Raw genomic sequence first — 21,777 nt, forward strand, 5'->3', positions numbered from 1 at the left:
ATTGTTCAGAAAAAGGTTGTTTGTGTAAAAAAAAAAAAAATTGTGTATATATATATATATATATATATATATATATATATATATATATATATAATAGCATTTGAGTATGCAAGGTAAAGCAAATTGTGTAAATCAACATTTGTATTTGTTTAAAATCTATATAAAATATATAACAACATTGTTTTGCCAATTTTTGTTTAAGTAAAAATACACACATTGTGTTCAGTTGTGAAGATATAAGCATTTACAATATGTAATTTATTTAATTTGTATAATAATTTAATGATATATGCATAAATTAAACAAACATTGAAAACAAGCATTTGAACATAGAAAAGTCGCAGTAAATCACGTTTGAAAACATTTGGACTTTTGTATTAGACAAGTGCTATAAAAAGAGAATGGAAGGAGAAACGCAGCAAGCTAACAAGCTTGATTAAAAAAAACGAAAAAAAATGCATTGGTGTAAAAATGCATAAGCATAGCTGAAAACTACATAAGTGACAAAAAATGTAATCGTTTACTACTGCTGTTGCTGCTTCAGTTTTTAGATTTAGTGTTTGTTCGCACTGTTTTAATTGAATCCATCGCAATGTCTATGCTGATGTTTCACCAGTGTTTTCTGTTCGCGAGCTCGTGCATCACTGTGCTTCCACATCACACACGCTCCGCTTTGCATAACTTGCAGGGTCCAGTCTTCTTTGTTTATTATAAACTGCTCACATGCTTTGGATAAATTGGGACGCACACATTTTCCTGTATAATATTAAATATATTATGTTATTGATTAGGTATTGCAGCCCTGGTTGAAAATAATACGAATAAAGAAAAAACTGAAGGAGAAGGTTTCCAAACTTTGAACTGGTACCGTATATCATTTTTTAAGAGGTGACATGGAAACTTATTTATGACGCTGCTTCATAATTGCTGCATGCATACCTCATAGAACTAAATGTGCAATCTTTCCCTCCAGCTGTGACACAGAAAACAAAACCTTGTCACGGTACCTGCAGTCATTAAAATGATCACCCCTTACTTTCATCCTTTTAAAACAGCCAGGTATCAAACTAAATAAGTAAAATAATATATAAACCATAATTCTTTTTTATTCCTGCATAGAGCACATGCAACAAAAAAGCAATGAAATTTATGATAAGTATGAACTTATGAAGCTGTGTATAAGCCAAATATTGGTAAATATTCCATAGGTGTACCACAATGTGGTCTATTTGCATAATAAAAGGATTTGTTGATCCCTTTTAATATCACATGAAATAATTTAGGTTGAATTAATAGTTAGGGCCTTTTTGCAGAACAGCAACTCTTAGAGAAATTGAGCAATTAGTATATTAATTAGCATATCAGTATATTAGTTCACACTGAGGTGGGCTGTGCTTGAGGCAATGGTTGTCTTGAGGCTCCATTTTAGGAATTACTGACATTCAGACATACCCCCTGTATCGTCTGTACAAACTTTATGCTTACACAGAAAGCAAAAGTGTCTTGTCAGCAGAAGGAAGCAAACTGTAGCTAGAATTGACCGCTAGAGATCAAGAACAATGGAGAAGAAAAAACTACTGTTGAACACAAACCACAGCAGTTTTCACTTAAGATACCAACTGGCCTAAATAACATACAGGATACAGTATATGCTGTTCATTTAATTAAAATGCTTTTACATGGTTTCTAAATGTCCTCAGTCTGCAGTAATACCATATCCGCTTACTGACCAATTCCTGATAACCTGTTATACATATTTAATAATCACAAAGGCACATGTTTCTTAAGAGATCCCGAGTGAGTTTAAAACATCTCTTCTTAGCAAAGCAATCAAAATGTGTTCTTCCCTTTATTAATTTTTGATGAGGAAGCGGAATAAAAACTAGATCATTTAAATACTTCCTAATGAAACTGGGCAGAACTGCAAACTTTAGGTTCTGTTATTAGCACAGGGTTACAGTGGCTAGAGTTAAGGTTTTTTGTATACAAATAATAACTGGACTAATTGAATAGGGCATATTTTAAATAAAAACTTTTCTTTCATAACTTATATATATATATATATATATATATATAAAAACCCACATTTGACTAGTTTCAATTGCTTTTAGAAATATGTAGTCATTTCCTGCTACACATCCATCAAAACAGAATGGCACAATATGTGGATATGGAACCAATCACACGATCATCACCAGCTTCTCTCCTGTGCTTGGAAGGATTCCAATACAGAAGAATGAGCCACTCACACCCTTTTCCTGAAACAGTCTCTGGCACACTAGCTACAGCATGAAAACACAAAAGTTAAATTATTAAAATTGATTTAACACCCCCTCAGCCATTGCAAGGAAACCCTGGGGTTAGTTTTTATTACAGGTACTGGCCATTTCAAAAATACACAAAGTAACACAGTAGACATGTGCAATTGAATCAAACAGTGATATCATTTATATTAATTTATTATATAATCAAGTGCTGTTAGGAAATGTGAGAGGCTGAAGGATTAGTACAATAACAAAAGGCCCTGCAACAGACTGGCCGGAAAAAAGTTAAACATAACTTGATACAGTTCTGAAGCAGGATTGCGCTGTATGGACTAACATCTAGTAAAAGCAAATGAACTTCCGTATGCTCACATCTGAACATGTCATCATGAAATATACTAATATTTCTACTTAATGACTACTTCTAATTCAAGCGACAGTCGAATTCTTTGCACATTAAAGGTCTGTCAAATATATTAATTTGTTAGTGCCAAATAAATAACAGGTCTAAATACCCAGTAGCACAGTGATTACACAAGTCGTGAGGCAATGACTAGTACAATTATATGGCTCCGTGCTAATAGATGATTAATATTTGTTATTGTTGGCCATGTGAAAGAATTCTCTCTCTCCAAGAATGCAAATAAATAGGACTGTCAATTATTAATCTAACACAACAAAGCACTTTAACCCTGATTAGCCATTCAAATTTGAATCAATCAAGAGTGACATACATAAAGTACAAATTGGTATTCAATGTAATCAACAACAAAAAAAAAAAAAAACAGCCAGTGTTTTTTTTTGTTTTTTTTTTTACTTAAATAATTACAAATCAGCAACCAAAACAAACTGCTATAAAGGGCATTTTGCAAAACTCTCCCTCTTTGAAAACACACAGCAATAATTACTAAGTGAAAAGGATTTGCGCAAAACAATAAAAATAAATAAAAAAATGTGTTGTACAAAAAAAAAAAAAAAAAAAAAAAAAACAAATAAACAAGTGTAATGGCCTGAGAACACTTTTTGGCCACAAATTCTACTAAAAGTGTATAAGAAGGAGAAAAACAGTGGCAGTGGCGACACTGAACGTGACGAAGCTGTCAATCATCCATGCCTATGTTGCGGAACAGGTAAGACATCGACTCTCCGTTGTGAATGCGCCGAATTGCTTCTGACAGGATCATGCTGATGTCGACCGTCTTGATCTTGGGGCATTGGAGTTTCTGGATCTCATGTGGAATGGTGTTTGTGACAACCACCTGCAGATCGTGTGAGAGACAAACAGTTACAGTAAAGAGTACAGACTATTTAGGTGCAAATATACTTCACTTTCACCACACAGCTGCTACATGAGAGGTATTTGCTTGTGTATCTCAAACGCCTGAAGGATAAACATTTTTGTCCACTAGATGGCACTTTAGATCCACAACTCCCCTTGGTTTCTAAGTTGAACTGAAATGTATTGATGTCATGCACAGTAAAGTTAAACAGACTGATAGGCTTTTTCTCTGTTCCTCTTTATACTTTCGGCTGTCATCATAATCACTGGCATTGTCTGTGTTGAAACAATTTTAAACACTTACAAAAATGTAATCTTGGAAATTTAGAAGACAAGTACTCAAATCAGACCTTTTAATTGGTTTAAGAGGTTTTTAAAAATGCAGTGTTGTTTTGTTGATTTGGTTGGGACACTATCATATGGTCCTATACGGGCTATACTTTTTACACTGATACTGAGCAAATGTTCATTTCTAAGAACGTGCACCAGCAGTGTGACGGCAGAATACGTATAAACGCCATCTTGCGCACACAAACTATAAAGTATAAATCAGTCTCTATTTATATCACTCTTGAAGCAGAGTTTTTACATTTAAATAGTTATGTCTGACTACAGACCTCATCGATCGCAGACTCCTCTATCAGACGTGGTGCATCAGAGGACAGGATTCCGTGAGTGGCCATGACAAAGATTTTGTAAGCACCTCTCTCTTCAGCGTATCAGCTGCTGCCAGGAAACTGTCCACATCATCGATAATATCATCCTACAAACGACATTATACCGTATCTTTCATTAGGCATTAAAGCAGTTTAAATGTTTTGGCAAGGCACCAAAATGTGTTGAAAAATAGAACCTAATGCTTTTAGACCGTCTCATGTCTCACCACAATAATAGCGATCCGACCTCCCACATCTCCCACTACGGTAATTGGAGGTTTTTCTTTTGGGATGAGTACTGCAAGATAAAATAAAGAGCCATATTAAACAAAAAGCAAAAAAAAAAAAAAAACAAGTAGCAACATTAGAAATATTTGTAGAAGAATGTTAGGAATATTGTGAAGTGAATGTGCTTACAAGGAATCTCCAGGCTGGGGTGGATAGCTCCAATGTTTTTGACGGTAGGCGGAGAGTGTCGTCCATCTACAAGATCAGACTCGGCGTCCTGCGCTTCGCCGTGGATCACAGCAATGCCCAGTCGGAGCCTTTCAGCAAATGACTGTGCCCTACAAAAAACAATTATTCATGGACATTATAGACAACACATGCATTTCTGTCATCCAGAATCACTTTGTATATATTACCTTTTAGCTGATGATGGAGATTTGGCCACAATTACTGCGTTTCTATAATCAGGGATCTGTATGTTAGACAAAAAATGCCACAGTCAGAAGGACACTCAGTCTCAGCAGTCTAAATAATCACTAAAGGTGGCACCTGGCCTTGGATTTTGGACAAAACAAAATAAATTAATAACCTTGATGTACTGGGAGTGTCGCTATATCTAATCATTTAGAAGACTAAAAATCTGCAACAAGAACAGTGTCTGCTGCTGATGCTCATGCGACTGAGCTACAGACCTCTTCCTGAATGTACTGCAGCAGAAAAGGAGATGCTCGCAGGTTGTCTACTGGAATGTTAAAAAAGCCTTGGATTTCCTTCTGGTGCAAATCCATAGTAATGAGATGGGTCAAACCTAAGCGAACAAAACAAGGCAAACATTTAGAATCACAAAATTACTAATAATACTAAATAAAAAGTTATTTAATAACACATGGCAATATGTATAAGCTGAATCAATCCAGCAGCGTTTTCTTTTACCTGCTTTACACATCATAGAGGCCAGCAGTTTGGAAACGATTGAGCCTCTTTTCCTCATTTTGCACTGTTTACTGTAAGGGAAGTAGGGAATGACTCCGATAATGTTCCGTGCACAAGAGGTCCTGCAGGCGTACACCATGATAAGCAGTTCCATGATGGTTGTATTAACGTCCCTGTGAGGAAAAGGAGAACTTGAAAAAAAAAAAATAATATTGCAGGAAGGAAAAGTCCAACTTGCAGTAACTGAGAATAAGTTTGATTTTATTAGATTCTTTTTTTTTTAAGTTTTGTTTTTTTTACTTCCTTACTTTGATACAGTCTGGATGATAAAGACATCTTTACCACGAACAGACTCTTGGATTTGAACCCGTGTCTCTGTGATGAAAAATGAAAAAAAAAAAAAGCAATTATTTTTAATGGCGTTTTGTGCTAGACTCAGTGACCAAATACCGATATTTTACCGATATACAAATTGTTACCGACATACCAATACAGTCAGTACAATCAGTATGCTGCTACTAATAGCTTCTAAAACAAATACACATTTAAAGCAAGTTATTCCATTCTTGTGATGTGTATAAAGGTTAAATGATTCCAATTTACACTGCTTTTGTGTAAATATAAAAAAAGGTGCACCAGTTTTACAGTACCCTAGTAACAATTTCATCTTTCAACTATAAACCAAACTCCAAATACTACCAGGTCAAAAATACAGACATTCATATGGGCAATTTTTTGAGGGTAATGCATATTTTTTTCTAACAGATAATTACCCATCTGCTATGCAGTTTTGCTTAGTTTTATTGACTGTTATATACAGTATTATTGTCTTACCTCTGTTTGCCTCCTGATAGACCTGAACCTTGCCAAGCTCCACACCCAAACGACTGGAAGGAAAAAAAAATTTAATAAATACTAAATGAAACACAAATGCAAACAAAAGAAGCTCAATAGAATAAACTTGGGCACAAAAATCTTTTTAACCCAAATTTAATGTTACCTGTGTCATGGGTTTTTTTAACCACAGATAGACTAAAGAAAGAACGTGAGAGAGAGTGAGAGAGCGAGAGAGAAGAGCTATACCCTACTGTGAAAAAACTGCACTAACTATCCTAACATCCTCAACCGGAGCCAGTACCATGCATACATACATACAGAGATTCCTAGTTGAATATAGATTGTAAGTGCAATAATGTATACCAGATGTCAAAGTGGAATGACAAGCTTGTTATCAAACGCTTGGAGTAGATGGTGGTGAAAGAAAAACTGACATTGCAGGTAGAATAAGAGACGAATGACTAAGCAAATTTCTAAGCAAAAACAGAGCAGGATTGGATCACTAATCACTCTCCATGCTGAAAAAGGAAATCCAACCCAAAGCTGGCAAGTTCTGCAACAATTTACTTGTGAAAGGTGGCTATATGTCAGAGGCATCACTTTGAAGGTCTTATTCATGTAAATCTCAATGACCATGGCCAGGAGGAGAAGTGAAATACTACCTAATTGTTCAGTTTCATTACAGATAGGTATCATCAGAGATTCAGGTCACATTCAAATACAAATATTACATTCGATGACATGGTGCTTTGTCATACTTTTCTATAATGAAATAAAGAACACGTACACAAATACAGTCTTAGTCTACTGTTTTTATGAAAATCAATGCACTCCGCTATTTTGCATTTCAATGTATGCTGATGTAATGCGGAAAATTAAATGTCAGGAAAGTTGATATCACTGAACAGATCCACATACCATTACTGTCACGTACATTTACATTCTAAAATGTGCCCTGTCACAAAACTCCTCCTTTCTCATGCAAAGAGTTGTGGGTAAGATTAGCTAAATGTGTCCATGGATCTGTAATATAGTAGAAATAGTACACCATTTTGAAATAACCTTGGGTTTACCCATTTCAACATACTACAATCTGGGACAGATTCATTCTAATCCTATGCACTATAAATCTGTGCACTATCTTACTGTTAGATTTTTAAGATGGCATATTTATCTAAAGAAATATAGGGAAACTGGGAAACTCCCTTTAAATTGCTGTTGAACAGCAGTCAAATATCGTGCAAACATTCTGCAGGTGGGCAAAGCAACGCAGAATGTTGTATGAAAAGGTTTATAAAGCTTGTTTAAAATAAAGAGACAGCAAATCTGACAGCACATAGCTGAGAAGTCATTTAAGATTCCAAAGCCGATGATGACAACTTAAAGTCACAATGCTTTAGGCCAATTTATCAGACAATATCTTTATATAAAAATCTTTCAGCATGACAATTATGACAAAGACTCAAAGGCATCAGGTGGCAAACTCGCTGTACAACTTATTTTGAAAACCATGTAATTTCTACAGCTCCACAAAAAATCATTAAGAAATTGACACAATCAGAGCACTGCATATACCCCTACACTCCTGACAACTATGAAAATTGGAAACACGCCCAGACAAGCACAATCCCCTTCTACTGTAACCCAAACCTGGTATTTGCATAATGCACATACTGCCTACATGAGGAACAATGTGTCTGACATTTTTTAACTCTGCTGTATTTTCTAGTCTGTTGTTTAGATTCTTGGTTTATAAGAACATATTTTTTTATAAGGTATATAACTTGATTAAGGGGCTTAGGCCAAAAGTAAATATTGCATAATACCAAACTGTATTAAATGAAAATTAAGGTTTCTGTGGTTTTCTTCATGTATGATTTTAAAAGATTAATAAATATATGTAGAAATATAAAACAATAATATGTAATATGCTATTGCTTTTTCATATTCTAAAACATTTATAAGCAATACAGCCATATCCTCATAATATCAGTGTATAATGACATTCATGAAGTTGGTATATTTTTCAAATGCAGTTGACTTAATGACCAAGTCAAGGTGACAGGTTTTTACAGTTTACCAAAAAAAAAAAAAAAAATGATGTTAAATTAGAAATCTGTAACAATTACAATTTTGTTTCAGTTTTCTCCCTTCTCTCATATATGCCCTGTGGGCTCAAGTTTGGGCATCTCTGGTGTAAAGCACTGTAGAGCAGCTAGAGGGTACAGAGGCAGTTCATGAATTTGAATAATCTTTCTAAGCTGTTGAGTCAACTATTACAGCATGAGTGCCATTACACAATACACAAGTCTAAAGTTAGACAAACAGAGAAGGATGCAAAGTCACACAGAATGGAGATACTGCAACAGCAACCTACTCTGCAATCCTTTTCCCCAGCTCTCTGCTGGACGGGTTGGAGTTGGCCGTAAAAATGACCAGGCCTCCCTTTGTGGCGTTCATAGTCACCGGTTTCTTGCCGTTTACCCCAAGGGACTCAGACAGTGTCTCCCTGGGCTCCCAGGCACTGCTGAGCCCTTCCTAATAACAGGATCACAGGCAGACCTGTTAGTTTAACATCACACTTATACAAGAATCTCTGATCATGTCCTGTAGGAAGAATAAGAGAAAGAAAATTTAAATACAATATAAAAAAACACATAGTAGGACTATAACAACAGTTACGTTATGCCTAGAGGGAAAAAATATCTACATGGACGATCGTTGCAAATGTGCCATCAAAAAGAAGGATCGATCAAAGTCCACCATTTAGCCGTCAGACGATCGATCAGTTAGATCGATATTGATCTATATGGATGATCAATCATGTGTCGGTTCAAAATCTGTGCTCTATAAGGACGACAGACCAAAGTCCACCATCTATAAGAATGTTTTAATGCACTGAGGAAATGTTGGCATGCAGATCAAGGATGCATAGTGCTTTCTATGAGGAGGACTTCATTATTTTCTCATGTGGTTGTGTATAAATGTTCCATTCCTCCAATAAACGAAGAGGTAAGAATACAAATTGCAAATCAATGTATCATGTATTTACAGGGGTTAATCCAGTGCTGGTGTGATGCTGCTCTGTTATACAGATCACACACCTGAGCATCATGTCATCAAGTCACTAAAGTCGCTTTAAAATGACGCAGCAGTGAGCAAAGGACAAGTCCACCATGTCCTTATTAACTTTCTAAACTTTGAAATAAACGCACTAGTGAGATATAATGAGAAGCAGCCACAGCTCTCGCAGTAACAGGAAGCGTCAGGGGGAAAATACGAAGGCTTATCACCTTTAAACACATTTTCAAGATTTCTGAAATATTCTGAAATATAAATGACATTTTTTTTCAGCTAATATTTTTTTTTATGTATTTATCAGTTATTTTGCTAGTTATCGCAGATAGTCGCAGTTTATCCATCTAGTTAACCAGCTAACCTCCAATTAATGTATGCACATGCACAGAGAAGCTAGCTGAGATTAACCTCACTTTCATCCAATATAACAAACAGACCAAGAAACTAGCATCACGTTAAACACAGCGATAGATATTATTTATATGTATATATTCCTGCTAATAAGATCTGCTTTTCTCACCAGTTTTGGCCTTTTGTTCTTCCTCTTGTTCTTTGAAAGCAGAGTAGAATCACTCTTACACTCACACACCTACACAAAAGTGAAAACAATCACCAACACCTCACAGTAGTCATGGCCGTCAAGATGGCGGCTTTTCAAAATAAAAATCTGGAAAGGTAATTATATATATTAAGGTTTAATTACTATCTGGTGTATGATTAATGATTTATTCTAATTTGTAAAAATCCGATGTATTATTTTGTGCGTGTTTTTGTTTGTTGTTGTAATTAGTGTTAAAAAACTACAACTATTTAAAAAGAAAATACGCAACTTCCGCTTTGGGGAGTATGACGAAACGTGCTGTGATTGGTGGATTTGGCGCGGTGAAAGCGGTCGCTTCTGTTTGGCGCCATTTGCGGGAAAAAGGAACTGGTTCAGTTTTGTGTTTCACAGTAAATTATTTGTTATTTTTTGTTATTTTTGCCCCTAAAATGATTTTGGTTTTGTGAGGATTTGTGTGCGGTTATTTATACACAGTGTTGTTCTTCGGTAACTGTAGAACGGAAGTCATTGTTATTGAGGGATAGTTAGCTAGTCAGTGAAATTACGTGTCCGGCTAGTTGGAGGGTTTATTTTTTTGTTTTTTTGTGTTAGTTATTAGGCACCGTTTTACTAATATTTACACGTGTTAACTTCACCTGCACTTCTGGAGACGTTGACAATGCATTCTACTGGTTTGGCTGTAGGGAGAAACACAGGTGAGTGTGTTTTTTCTCCAGGGCTCTGCTTTACTTCACAATAGACCTACTGGAGATTCACTTTAACAATCGACATTCACGAATTTCTGCATTTCTTTACGTATATAATCACTAAACTAGTGCAATTTTGATGAATAATGACATCTGTGTTCCCTCTTATTATTGTACCATGTACAGATCTGTAATTTGGAGACATGGCTGGACTGGTCGCTATGGCAGCTGTTATTGAGGATTTTGAGGTTACTCAGGTTGGGCATCATTATATATGAATATGTTGAACAATTTTTATAAAACTATAATTCTTTATATATAAAACTATTTTTTGTTTACGTTCAGCCATGCAAGAAGTTGAGAAAAGACGAAGAACCGCTGTCGCCGCCACCACCAGCAGCAACAAAGACCATCACAAATTACTTCTTGCCTTTACCCAAGCCTGTGGATAAACCTTTCTCTCCACCTCGATCAAACAGCTTCATAGACTACTTTCGGAAAACGCCACCCGCTCAGGAAAAAACTACCTCTTCACAAAAGGCAAGTCCGCTCCAAACCAAAGAGCTTCAGTCACCTAGCTTTGAGGAGGCCTGTCCTAAGGCGAGTAAAGTGCAGAGGCAAAAACGAACCAGAAAACCCAAGGAAAAACTAAAGTTACAAGAGGAGGAGGAACAGGATGTGCTCTCGAAAAACTGTATATTAGAAAACAATCCAGATGAGTCAACAATGAAGAAAGAAGGCTGCCTGCCTTCGTTTGGCAGCGATACCTCACCCCGACTCTCCCCAATAAACACCGAAATCTGTTTAGATGAAGAACCGCTAGACAGCAGGAATGCAGCGGACGTCAGTGCAGATGACAGAAAAGCAAAGGATGGGTTGCAAAATCCTAAAAGTAAGAATTTAGCTACCCACAACCAGGGTGAAGATTTAAATGAAGATAACGCATCGCCTCAAGAAGACATGAGTAGAGTTAAAAAGTGTGCGATGAGGAGAAACAGAAAAGCTCAAGTCAGCCGGAGTGAATTGAGTACCACTGAGCACGAGCAGTCTCTGCATGATGCGAGCATGGAGGTCAATGTGGATGAAACTTCAGTGTTGAACTGCAGCACTGTCACTGTGTCCTTCAAAGATTTTTTACAGAGCCAGATTCAAAGCGAAGACGAGGTTGCTGCCGATTCTAAATCGGACACCTGTGCTGCTGAAAGCTCTGACGTGAAGTCGTGCATGGATGTAATTGATTCGGTAGCTGCTGTATCACCAAGAACTCTTATGGTTCAAGCTGAAGTGCATCCCATCTCCCCTGATTATGAGGCAGTCAAGGGTCCTCAGTTAAAAATGGCTTCGATATTTACTAGGAATAAAAAAGAGAGCCAGGTAAAGGATAGCAAAAAGTCGTCCTCTGATAACCCACAAATGAACACCAGCATTCTGCCTGACCTTAAGAGAAAATCTAATGTTGTTCTTCAAGAAGAAGACTTGGAGCTTGCTGTGCTTGAATACAACTCCACTTCTAAATGCACACAAGAAGAAAGAAAACAGTTTATGAATGCATTTAAGCAGCCTAGTCAGGATGGATCTAAAGTTAAAACCAGCAAGGTCCTGAGCAAATTGAAGCCAGCTGAAGAAAGTGCCTCTGAGACAGCAGAACCTGAAAAGAAAGAGGATGAGAGCAGTCCTGACCTGACCACACCAGAACAGTGTACAGAACAAAAAAAACCTGACTGTGTTGGAAAGAAGAGAGGTAGAAAAAAATCGGTGAAGAAAGGGCAGACGGACCAATCTGAAGAAGTACCAGTTACTCCGAACCAAGACGAACTTCTAGCATTGACAGAGATAGAAAACAAGAGTGATTCTGTCGAGGGCAGTAGCAAGCAATGTGTCAAGGAGCTTCGAAGGTCTACAAGAGATCAGACACGGAGACAGGCAGCACCTACACCTGAAAGAAATCCATTCCCTCGCAAGACCAGAAGCCACAAGAAGGACGAAACATCTGCAGCATGCCAAGATGATGTAACTCAAGCATCCACTCCAAAGTCTACCAGGCACAAAAAGAATGTTTACATGGCCGAGATGCTCTCTCCATCCAACAAACATGGGAGCCCTATCAGGTATATTTCAGCTGATCAGGTTTGATGTTTGAATGTTAGTTATGATTGATATTGTTTTTTTTTTTTTCACTTTATCAAAATTAATTCAGTGTCTCTCGTTTTATTGGTCAGAATAAGATTCACTCGGGTGTTTCCTTCTTCCGCCACCAAAACTGGAGATTTTGAAATATTAAGCCCTCAGGATTCAAATTCACTGAAGAAAAGGAAAAAGGCTAAAAAGTTGGTACAGAAAGCCAAAGCCCTTAAGAACAGTAAACAGACTGCTGCAGGGGAGAAGCCTGCTGTGCGTCGCTCTACCAGGAGCAAGGAATCAAACCAAATCAGTTACTGTGAGGATGAGGTAAGGCTTAAATTTAGGCTTAAATGCAGCTTTTAGTCTGTGTAAATTCTAACTCAATGCTTTTCATTGTGGTTTTTTTAATGTTTTGTTTTCAGGATTCTGTTGTGTTCTTGGACGATTGCAACACTGCACCTGCGACTTCAGAAAATATCAACAATCAGAAAAAGCTTCGCAGTCTAAACGATGTTTTAGGCAAAAATATACCTTCAAGTAAAGCACAGAAGAATTCTCCAGGTAGTGTATTTAAACAATACCCATTGTACAGTTTGGCATTTTCTATTGCTAAGTTATTACTTGTTCAAATTCTGATTTGCTTTTGTACTTTCTAGCTTTTAAACTTGCCCCCATGTCCATGGAAAGAAAATCTCAGAGACCATCAGCGATTATTTCTATACTTGATGACAGCAGGTATTTTTATACTTTTAGACTACCTAAAGTATGTACATGTATTTTATATATATATATATATATATATATATATATATATATATATATATATATATATATATATATATATATATATATATATATATATTTTTTTTTTTTTTTTTTTTTTTTATATAAATTACAATTGTTAACTATATATATTATCACCTTTGAAGCCGTGAGGGTTCAGAGAACTCGCAAGATGACGAGCAGTTCCGGGCAAAGAAGGAGTTTCTGAAAAGTGGCCTGCCTGAATCTTTTAAAAAGCAGATCGCGAAGGTGACGGCGAACAGAGAGGCGTATACTCAGGCCTGTACTTCATTCCAGTCTGTGGTTCATGTGCAACAGAGACCCACGGGTAAATTGACACTCCTGTTCACTGTGTCTAAATATCACATATCATTGGAGAGTGGTAGCGCAGTGGTTACGGTGCTGTGGTAGGGGTTACTGATCTTAATGTTAGGGTTCAAGAAATCAATAGAATTTCACTGTGCTGTAATATATATGTGAGAAAGGCTATACTAAAAACATTATTATTAGTTACAAATGTTTGTTTTGTTATTGTCATGGACAGATTGCTCTTTGTGGACTCTTCTCTGGCCTGAAAATCCTTTCTTGACATGCCTGAAGGAGTTTTATCATTTACCATCCACCCCAATTGCATCATTGGAGGACCGTGCAGGAAACTTCACTGTTCCTGCTCAGAGAACCTGCACAGAAGTGGGAGGCTGTGTGTTTGTATGTGTGTTTTGAAAGTTGTCAACTGGCATTTTTACTGTTAATTTAATTGATGCTAATACGGTTTTAGAATAACTCCCCTTTTTGTAATTTTCTCAGGTCTCTGGGAGGCGAAAAAGTTTTACAGAACCTGTTCAAGAGCGATTGTTAGAAGAAATTACTGCATCCAATCCTTCTTTCCCCGTCCAGAGATTTTTTTCTCGATTCCAAAAGAGATACAAAGAATATTTACAGGGTGCTGTTGCAGGTAAGAATGCACTATTCATCTACCTTGTCTTTTTTTAATTTTTTAATTTTTTTTTTTTTTTTTGCTGCAACGGGTTGCTTTTGAAGGATTTAAGATGTGACTGTTTTTGCCTAATTGTTTCTTCAATGATTAATCTCTTCAGAACCTGAGTGTGGGTCTAAAACAGCTCCCCCTGTGAACTCAACTGAGACTATCGGTGGAAAGCGTAAACGTGTCGATGAGGGAGGGCGAGCAGGCAAACTAGCCAAGAAACAAAAGTCTGATCATAAGGAGGAAGAGGCCATTGTTGTTTTGGACAGCCCAGATTCTGCAAGTGGGGGAACACCAGAAGCCACTGAATCGGTGACTCGCAGCTCAGGCCGAAGAAGGCGATCACTGAGAAATAAACAGGGGACTGATGAGGAGCCCAAACCCACAGAGGACAAGAAGCAGTGTGATCCTATTATTGTAATACTCGATTCTCCATCTTCAGAAACATGTGCCCAAGGTAAAGGGAATATATATTTGGTCCAATTTTAAACTCTTCCATAAATTGTACTAGATAAGCTGAAAGTTATTTTACAGTCACTACATGTTCTACTGATTGTGACTGACTTCCTCCTTTTGAGTTTTTTTTTTCCCTCATTGTTTTTTGCTTATCATTTTCCCAGATTGTGTTATTGAGGATGTGCCCTGGACTGAGAAGTACCAGCCACAGCATTCTGGTGACATCATCGGAAACACAGCTTCTGTTAGAAAGTTGCACAGGTTTGTGCTGTTCAGAACCATCAATTATTTATTCAGGATTACTATAAATTAGGATGATATATGACTGATGCTTTATCATTTTCATAACTAGTTGGTTGAAGGAATGGAAACTCCGGGCTGATCGTGAAGAGAGAAGAAAGCAGGAGAAGAAAAAGCAAGAGGATGATGGTAATGGTAAATGACGCTGCAGTTCGTGAGACTGAACTTAGAATAATGTCTGTCTGAGTCCTGTGTATTCCTGACTGTCCTGTGTGCCTGTGTAGACTCCTGGTTAGAAGGGGACAGTAGCGAAGGGCTAGAGGATGCAGAGGACATGCTTTGTAACACCCTGCTCATCACAGGCCCCACTGGAGTAGGCAAAACTGCAGCTGTATATGCCTGTGCACAGGAGCTTGGCTTTAAGGTTTGTGTTTTCATGTGTAATAAATTTAACAAGGGTTCGGGTTACAAACACAACAAAGATTAGGGTTGTTGCTATTTAAATGTAATATACCAACTATGATACCGGGGGGTGAGGTAAATGTCTGATCATGCACTGTAACTATAGTAATGAAACCAAGACCCTGTAAAAACTCTAATAGAGTGTTTTTTTGTTAGACACTAATTATTTGATTCTGCTCTAGGTGTTTGAGGTAAATTGTTCCTCTCAGCGTAGTGGCCGTCAGATCTTGTCACAGTTGAAGGAGGCCACCCAGTCTCATCAAGTAGACATCCAAGGGGTCAATGCTCATAAGCCCACTTACTTCAACAATTACAACAGCAGTAGTCTTTTAACAAAACCTTCACCTCGTAAGTGAGAGTTACACATTCCAAAACGTACTGAATGAGTTTCATGTACATGTTTATTTATATACTTTCTCACTTCCACTTCATATTATTATTTTCTTCATTTCATGTTAGATCTGTTGGTTTGAAGTGTTAATTCCTAGAGTCTGTTATTCCATTTTTATTTTTTTGGCACAGGGAAGGTGAACTCTCCTAGACAAGTTGTGTCATCACCCAGGAAACCACCACAATCCCCTCGAAGTTCTACAGCAAGGAAAGGAAACTTGACACCAAAATCGTTGGCTAGTTTCTTTAAAATGGGTGGAAGGTCTACAGGCAAAGATGACATTAATCAGGACAAAAAGGCTCAAACAAGTAAGTGTTCTATGCAGGCAAATCACTTTAGTGTTCATGTGATAGAGAACAAATATTTAAAGTGAGTGTTTTCTGTTGAAAAGGCTGTTCCAAGACATCTAAAGTCACTCAGATTGAAAGTAAGAGACAAGAAAAAAAAGCTTCCTCCGAAGAGCAAAACAAGAGAACGGCTACCTCCCTCATCTTGTTCGAAGAGGTCGATGTCATATTTGATGATGATTCTGGATTCCTGGCTGCAGTTAAAACCTTTATGGCAACCACTAAAAGACCCGTTATCCTAACTACCAGCGGTGAGTGCTCAAATAGGTCATAATTGGTTTGCTGTGATGTCTTTGATGGAATATACTGCAGTATACAGTACTATATAGTAATTAACTATTCTTTTTCAGATCCTACATTCGTTTCAATGTTTGATGGCTACTTTGATGAAATCCACTTTAAGGTTCCTTCTTTGGTGAGCCTTTTTGCCGTATAATTATCCAGCATCATTACTGAAGATTGTGCATTTAGTATGTGGTTAATGGCTCCATTATGTCCCAGGTTAATGTGGCAAGTTACCTGCAGCTGCTGTGTCTTGTGGAAAATGTGAGGACGGACATGCAGGACTTGTCATGTTTGCTGCATTGGAACAGATGTGACATCCGGCAAAGCCTCCTGCACCTGCAGTTCTGGACCTGCAGTGGGGGAGGACGCCAGGTGACGCGTCCCATCTTACAGTCAGGTAAGTACATGTAATGCTTAGACATAAGATTTAATTGTGTAACATGACAAATCTTTTAAATACCTTGTTTGTCTTTGCTTAGGAGGATCTGAGTGTCAGGTCAAGACAGAGGCTGCTAAAGTGGAAAATGTTGCGGCTGGTGGTGCGCTGCCTCTAGCCAATGTACCACCCTGTCATGTTGGATGCACAGAGTCTTTTTTGGGACTTTTAAACACTCGTCAAGAAAAAGGAATAGAAGATTTGTTAATGGTAAATTACACAGTTCTCTTTAACCGTTCTAGAAATTTCTTTGGCAAATCACGTTTGTACATTAAGTACTTATACTAATACATTTTGCTTTTCAGGGAGAACCTTCGGCTATGGATGTGAGATGCTTAGATCTTCTCTCAGAAGCTGAAAGAAGAGGTGTAAATTTGCTTTATTCAAACATGGAGGTGCTGATTCGTCTGCCCACACGTCCACTGCCAGACCTCATTAACAGACAGCGATTGCCATCAAACACAGAAGCACAGCCTGTGCTCTTGTCTAAACACAGCAACGTAGTAAAGCAGGAAGAACATTCAGATGATACGAGCCCTCTCAAAGTGTCCTGTAGAATGAGGCGAAAAAAGCAGCTGTATATTGACAATAAACATGCTCTTCATTCAGACTCTGATTCAGAGGATGGCTTTCTGTCTTTGCCTAAGCTCAGCTCTGACACAAAACCAGCACAGGATGAGTCAGCTCAAGATCCACCAGCAAACAAACCTATGAGAATGAGAGTTGAGTTATCTGAAGCTGAAAGGAAAAAGAGTCAATGTGTATCACAGTGCCTGAGCTTTTTAGCTGAATACTTGGACCATATGTCATTTGTGGACTCATCGCTACACTACAAGCTTCCCCAAGCAGAGGGAGCGTGCAGACCACAAGATTTCACTGGTGCAGGAGCAGAGGTCAAGTGTGGAATGACTGATGATGTTCGTCTGGAATGGGATGGTCATATAAATGAGTTTAACGCTAAAGAAATCCAAATAGTGTTAGGGAGTATGAGTTTTCATAAATGTAAGGCTGGGATCTCTGAAGTCTGGAATAAAGTCCAGGAGTTGGAGGAGCCGCTTAAGACCGAGACTGTGGAAGATCTTACACTTCATGTAGCTTCACATAGGCAGAGATTCGACCTATCTCACAGCAAACTACTTGAACCCAGGTGAGGGAACGGCAACTGTGTACATGAGTAGGATTTCTTTTCCATTTGCAGCAGGACATACTACACAATCATAGACTCATGTATGACAGGACATATTTATGGTGTTTATCGCAGGAGATGTCACACCAGAACTCTGGTTACTTCCTGTTTTAAGAACAACTGTGTGGAAAAGCATGTGGTATGCAGATAAAATGTGATACAAGTAAAGAAAGCATTATAAATGCAAATAACTACAAATTAAAGGAAGCATAGCAGGATTCGTACAAACCAGTCATTGATATGCAAACACAAAGGGACATTAGCAAAATAAATAATTAGCATTAGATAAAAAAACATGACTTTAATAGAATCACCCTAGACCACTGTAACAGAGATTGGTGAACTGGTGTTTTTGTGATTTATTTGACACAATTAAATAAACACCAGCATAAACTTTAAGTACAAAAAGGACTCACTCGAGTGCAAGTGTGTTCATAACTATAAAAAGGGGTTACTTGAAATTGATGTGGTCAAACATTTTTGCTCTTAGGGAATTATATTAGGCAAGAATAGTAGCCTAAGACTTGTGAATGTGCAGATATTTATAAAACAGGAACAAGAGTTAGGATTTAATATTTAGACCATAGTGATTAGTTCATGGCAATAAATTACTTATCAGAGTGAGGAGATTGTTTTATTGTGCTAAAATGTTTGACAAGTACCATGGACTCTGAACAGATAAGACAGCTAAACAATTTACGTACATGCATGTGATCGCGTGTTCCATAATACGCTATTGTTTAGTATACTAAAGTAACTGGAGAACTCTTTCTTTTTCTTCTACCACATTTTTCTTGTTTGATTCACTGTGATATTTTACTACTCGGCTCTCAGACCATGGTTAAGCAACAGATGGATTCCTGTTACAGAGCCTTAGATATACATTATAAAGTATAAGAGCAAAGAGAAAAAATGATTGTGAAAAGCCAGAATCGCACGTATACGCCAAATACAGGTGGTTGCTATAAATCAAACAGCAGTGAGAGATGTGATATGTGTTTCTGATCATGTGAACATTGTTACAGGGTGATGGACACCAGGAGGGAGGTGATGAACGATTTTCTCACTAGCCGATCGTTTAGCACTCAGGGAAACCGAGTGGCAGCAGCTGTGGACTACCTGCCCTCTCTGCGTGCTATTTGTAGATCAGAAAAACTGAGGGAGCAGGGCAAGGTCAAACGCAGGTAACATTTTTCAGAGTAATAACTTTTCTTAGATCTACTTTGAGAGAATTTAAATCACAGAGTTGAAATCTGGGAAAACTTTGTGCATTCAAAATCAGATGTATTTAAGGATATATTAGTTCAAATTCTGTTAAAATTATTGAAGGTGCTGGAAGTTTTGTAGAAAGACGTTTTTGTAGCTTTGGTTAATGCATGTTTTTACTAATAAAATATACCCTACATTGTTTTGATTTTCCAAAGTAGGGATTACAGTGTACATGACTGTTGAGGAGCAGTAAACGTAATATATGGACAAAAGTTTGTGAACAGCTGATCATATGATTTGTATGTGCTTATTGAACATCCCACATTTAGTCCCCATGTCCTGTTGTATTCATTTCCACTCTTCTGGGAAGCTGTTCCACTAGACTTTAAACAGTGGTTGTGGAGATTTGTGCTCTTTCAGACACAAGGGTGTTGCTAAAGTCAGGTACTGATGTTGGGTGAGGAGGTCTGGAGTGCAATCAGTCTTCCAATTTATTCCAAAGCTATTTATTAGGGTTGAGTTCAGATCGCTCAATAGCAGGCCATTTAAAATATTTTACTCTAAACCATGTAAACAATATCTTTATGAAGCTGGCTTTGTGCACAGGAGGATTATAATGCTTTAACAGGTTTTGATCTCCTAGTTCAAGTGAAGACACTTTGTGTACAATTGTGTCTCCAAGTTTGTGAAAGAACCACATATAGCTGGAAATGTGAGCTGTTCCAATGCTTTTGTCCATATAATTTAGAACATCTATTAGTGATTGATGTAAACAATTTGTATAAAACATAGATGATAAAATAACCAATTTTAGGTTGAATTGACTAACAAAAAAAACAACCAAAACCCTGCTGAGGTTGAACAGGGTTTTTATTTATTTATTTATTTATTTTAATCTTTCTGGCTGATAAGCAAATTTAAGTTTATAAATGGTGCAGAATCCTTTAAAGTTATAAATTAAAAAATAAGTATGTGTATGTAGTGACCACTAGGGGTCAATTGTATGCTTTCTTTCTATTTTAGTACTATGTTACAGTAGTGTCTGAAACTACTTTATATAAATATATAAACCCCATGCATGACTACACAATTTGTAATAGTCTTTGATATATGTGGTTGTGTTCCTTCACAAATGGGTGAAGAAAACAGCAGGTGCTTTTTTTTTTTTGTCTTTTGTTAAATTTGTCTTTACCCACTTTGATTTGGTCTACAACATTTACTGTTAACTTCTACTGTAAACATAGTCGGATTATGTTTTACTCACTATTCAAATTCATTTTACGCAACTTGCATATAAACATAAGTATGTGAGGTTCTACACAATGACGCCTCAAGATGACTTCTTTTTTATTTATGTTCAAGGACAGGATGTGGGTTTCACATCTCTCGGTATAAACTGAATTTGCATGAGATTTCACATTCCTTTGTGCTGGCTATTCTAAATCTGTCACAATCTTGAATAACGCTACACACTATATGAGAATAGGAGGCAGGGGTGTGGGGTTTGAAGTATTGTTTTTGATGTAAACAGACATGCCAAAAAAATTTTCCTGGTGTTAAGACTTTTGCATTTTCTTACAGGTTCATGCACTACCTTGAAGGCATTCACCTTGATCTACCTAAAAGCACTCTTCAGGAGCTCGCCTCAGATTTTCCCTGAATCATTTGATCACACTGTGCTGAGGCAGCCTGTTCATGGCAGCTGGTTTATATGCATTTGTACAGTAATCTATAATATAATCCAATATAGCATGTGTGGTTTTGTGTGGGTGGATTATCTTTTTGATATTCTTGGTTTTTATATATAAATATCTGACTCTGTGTGGAAGGTCTAATGATTTGTATTTTTATCATATTTTTTATAAAGTAATAAATTTGTAATTAAAATTTGTCAGAAAACGTTTCCACCACAAAAATGTATATAACACTGCAAACTTTTTTAGAGACCTGTAATGGCTACCCTGGTAGTTCAGTGCCTTCTTCACTAACTTTAATGTTTTATATGGCACTAAAATTCAAAATCACTGTTTTTGTTTTTTGCTGTACAATTAAACATCACTTGATTAGTATTAATATTTACAAGTGCAACTTTATTTAATCTCTCAATTGAGTGAAACAATAAATGAGCATATTTTTACAGCCAAACCTGCATCTTCATACCCTTTTGTAGATATTTCTGTTTGACTGAACTACCGTGGATTCCTCTCACACAAGTGAGTTTTATCAGTCTTGACTAAGGATAAGTGTCTCGGGAGGAAATGTCTTCTGTATTTGCATGTCTTTATTTCATTTTCCTAAGGGGTCGATTGTAATAAAAATTACATTCATGCTTTTTTGTGCATTATTTTTAAAT

At 37.1% G+C, this 21,777-nt stretch overlaps 2 protein-coding genes across 3 annotated transcripts; one reads left to right on the top strand and one right to left on the bottom strand.

Annotated features, from left to right (window-relative positions):
• Positions 1 to 2,441: 2,441 nt before the first annotated feature.
• Positions 2,442 to 9,951, bottom strand: prpsap2 (phosphoribosyl pyrophosphate synthetase-associated protein 2). The gene is given in 12 exon segments (XM_046834655.1): positions 2,442 to 3,523; positions 4,161 to 4,255; positions 4,258 to 4,306; positions 4,427 to 4,497; positions 4,617 to 4,765; positions 4,844 to 4,899; positions 5,120 to 5,235; positions 5,361 to 5,533; positions 5,669 to 5,735; positions 6,195 to 6,247; positions 8,575 to 8,735; positions 9,796 to 9,951. Coding segments are annotated over 11 exon segments (1,071 nt in total). The 5' UTR covers positions 8,658 to 8,735; positions 9,796 to 9,951; the 3' UTR covers positions 2,442 to 3,364.
• Positions 9,952 to 10,143: 192 nt separating this feature from the next.
• Positions 10,144 to 21,753, top strand: atad5a (ATPase family AAA domain containing 5a). 2 transcript variants are annotated; one of them, XM_046834653.1, is made up of 22 exons: positions 10,144 to 10,532; positions 10,710 to 10,780; positions 10,869 to 12,631; positions 12,743 to 12,971; positions 13,067 to 13,205; positions 13,301 to 13,379; positions 13,574 to 13,755; positions 13,972 to 14,135; positions 14,235 to 14,382; positions 14,525 to 14,869; positions 15,033 to 15,129; positions 15,221 to 15,303; positions 15,393 to 15,532; positions 15,753 to 15,918; positions 16,093 to 16,269; positions 16,353 to 16,559; positions 16,659 to 16,723; positions 16,810 to 16,990; positions 17,073 to 17,239; positions 17,335 to 18,176; positions 19,241 to 19,399; positions 21,006 to 21,753. In XM_046834653.1, exons 2-22 carry the CDS (start codon positions 10,727 to 10,729, stop codon positions 21,082 to 21,084), a joined length of 5,466 nt encoding a protein of 1,821 aa, XP_046690609.1. In that variant the 5' UTR covers positions 10,144 to 10,532; positions 10,710 to 10,726; the 3' UTR covers positions 21,085 to 21,753. The 2 variants fall into 2 exon arrangements, with proteins under 2 accessions (XP_046690609.1, XP_046690610.1); XM_046834654.1 differs by having other exon boundaries at positions 15,221 to 15,297.
• The last annotated feature ends 24 nt before the right edge of the window (positions 21,754 to 21,777 follow it).

Source organism: Silurus meridionalis, chromosome 22, assembly GCF_014805685.1.
Source record: "Silurus meridionalis isolate SWU-2019-XX chromosome 22, ASM1480568v1, whole genome shotgun sequence".
In the NCBI taxonomy this organism is placed as follows: Eukaryota; Metazoa; Chordata; class Actinopteri; order Siluriformes; family Siluridae; genus Silurus; species Silurus meridionalis.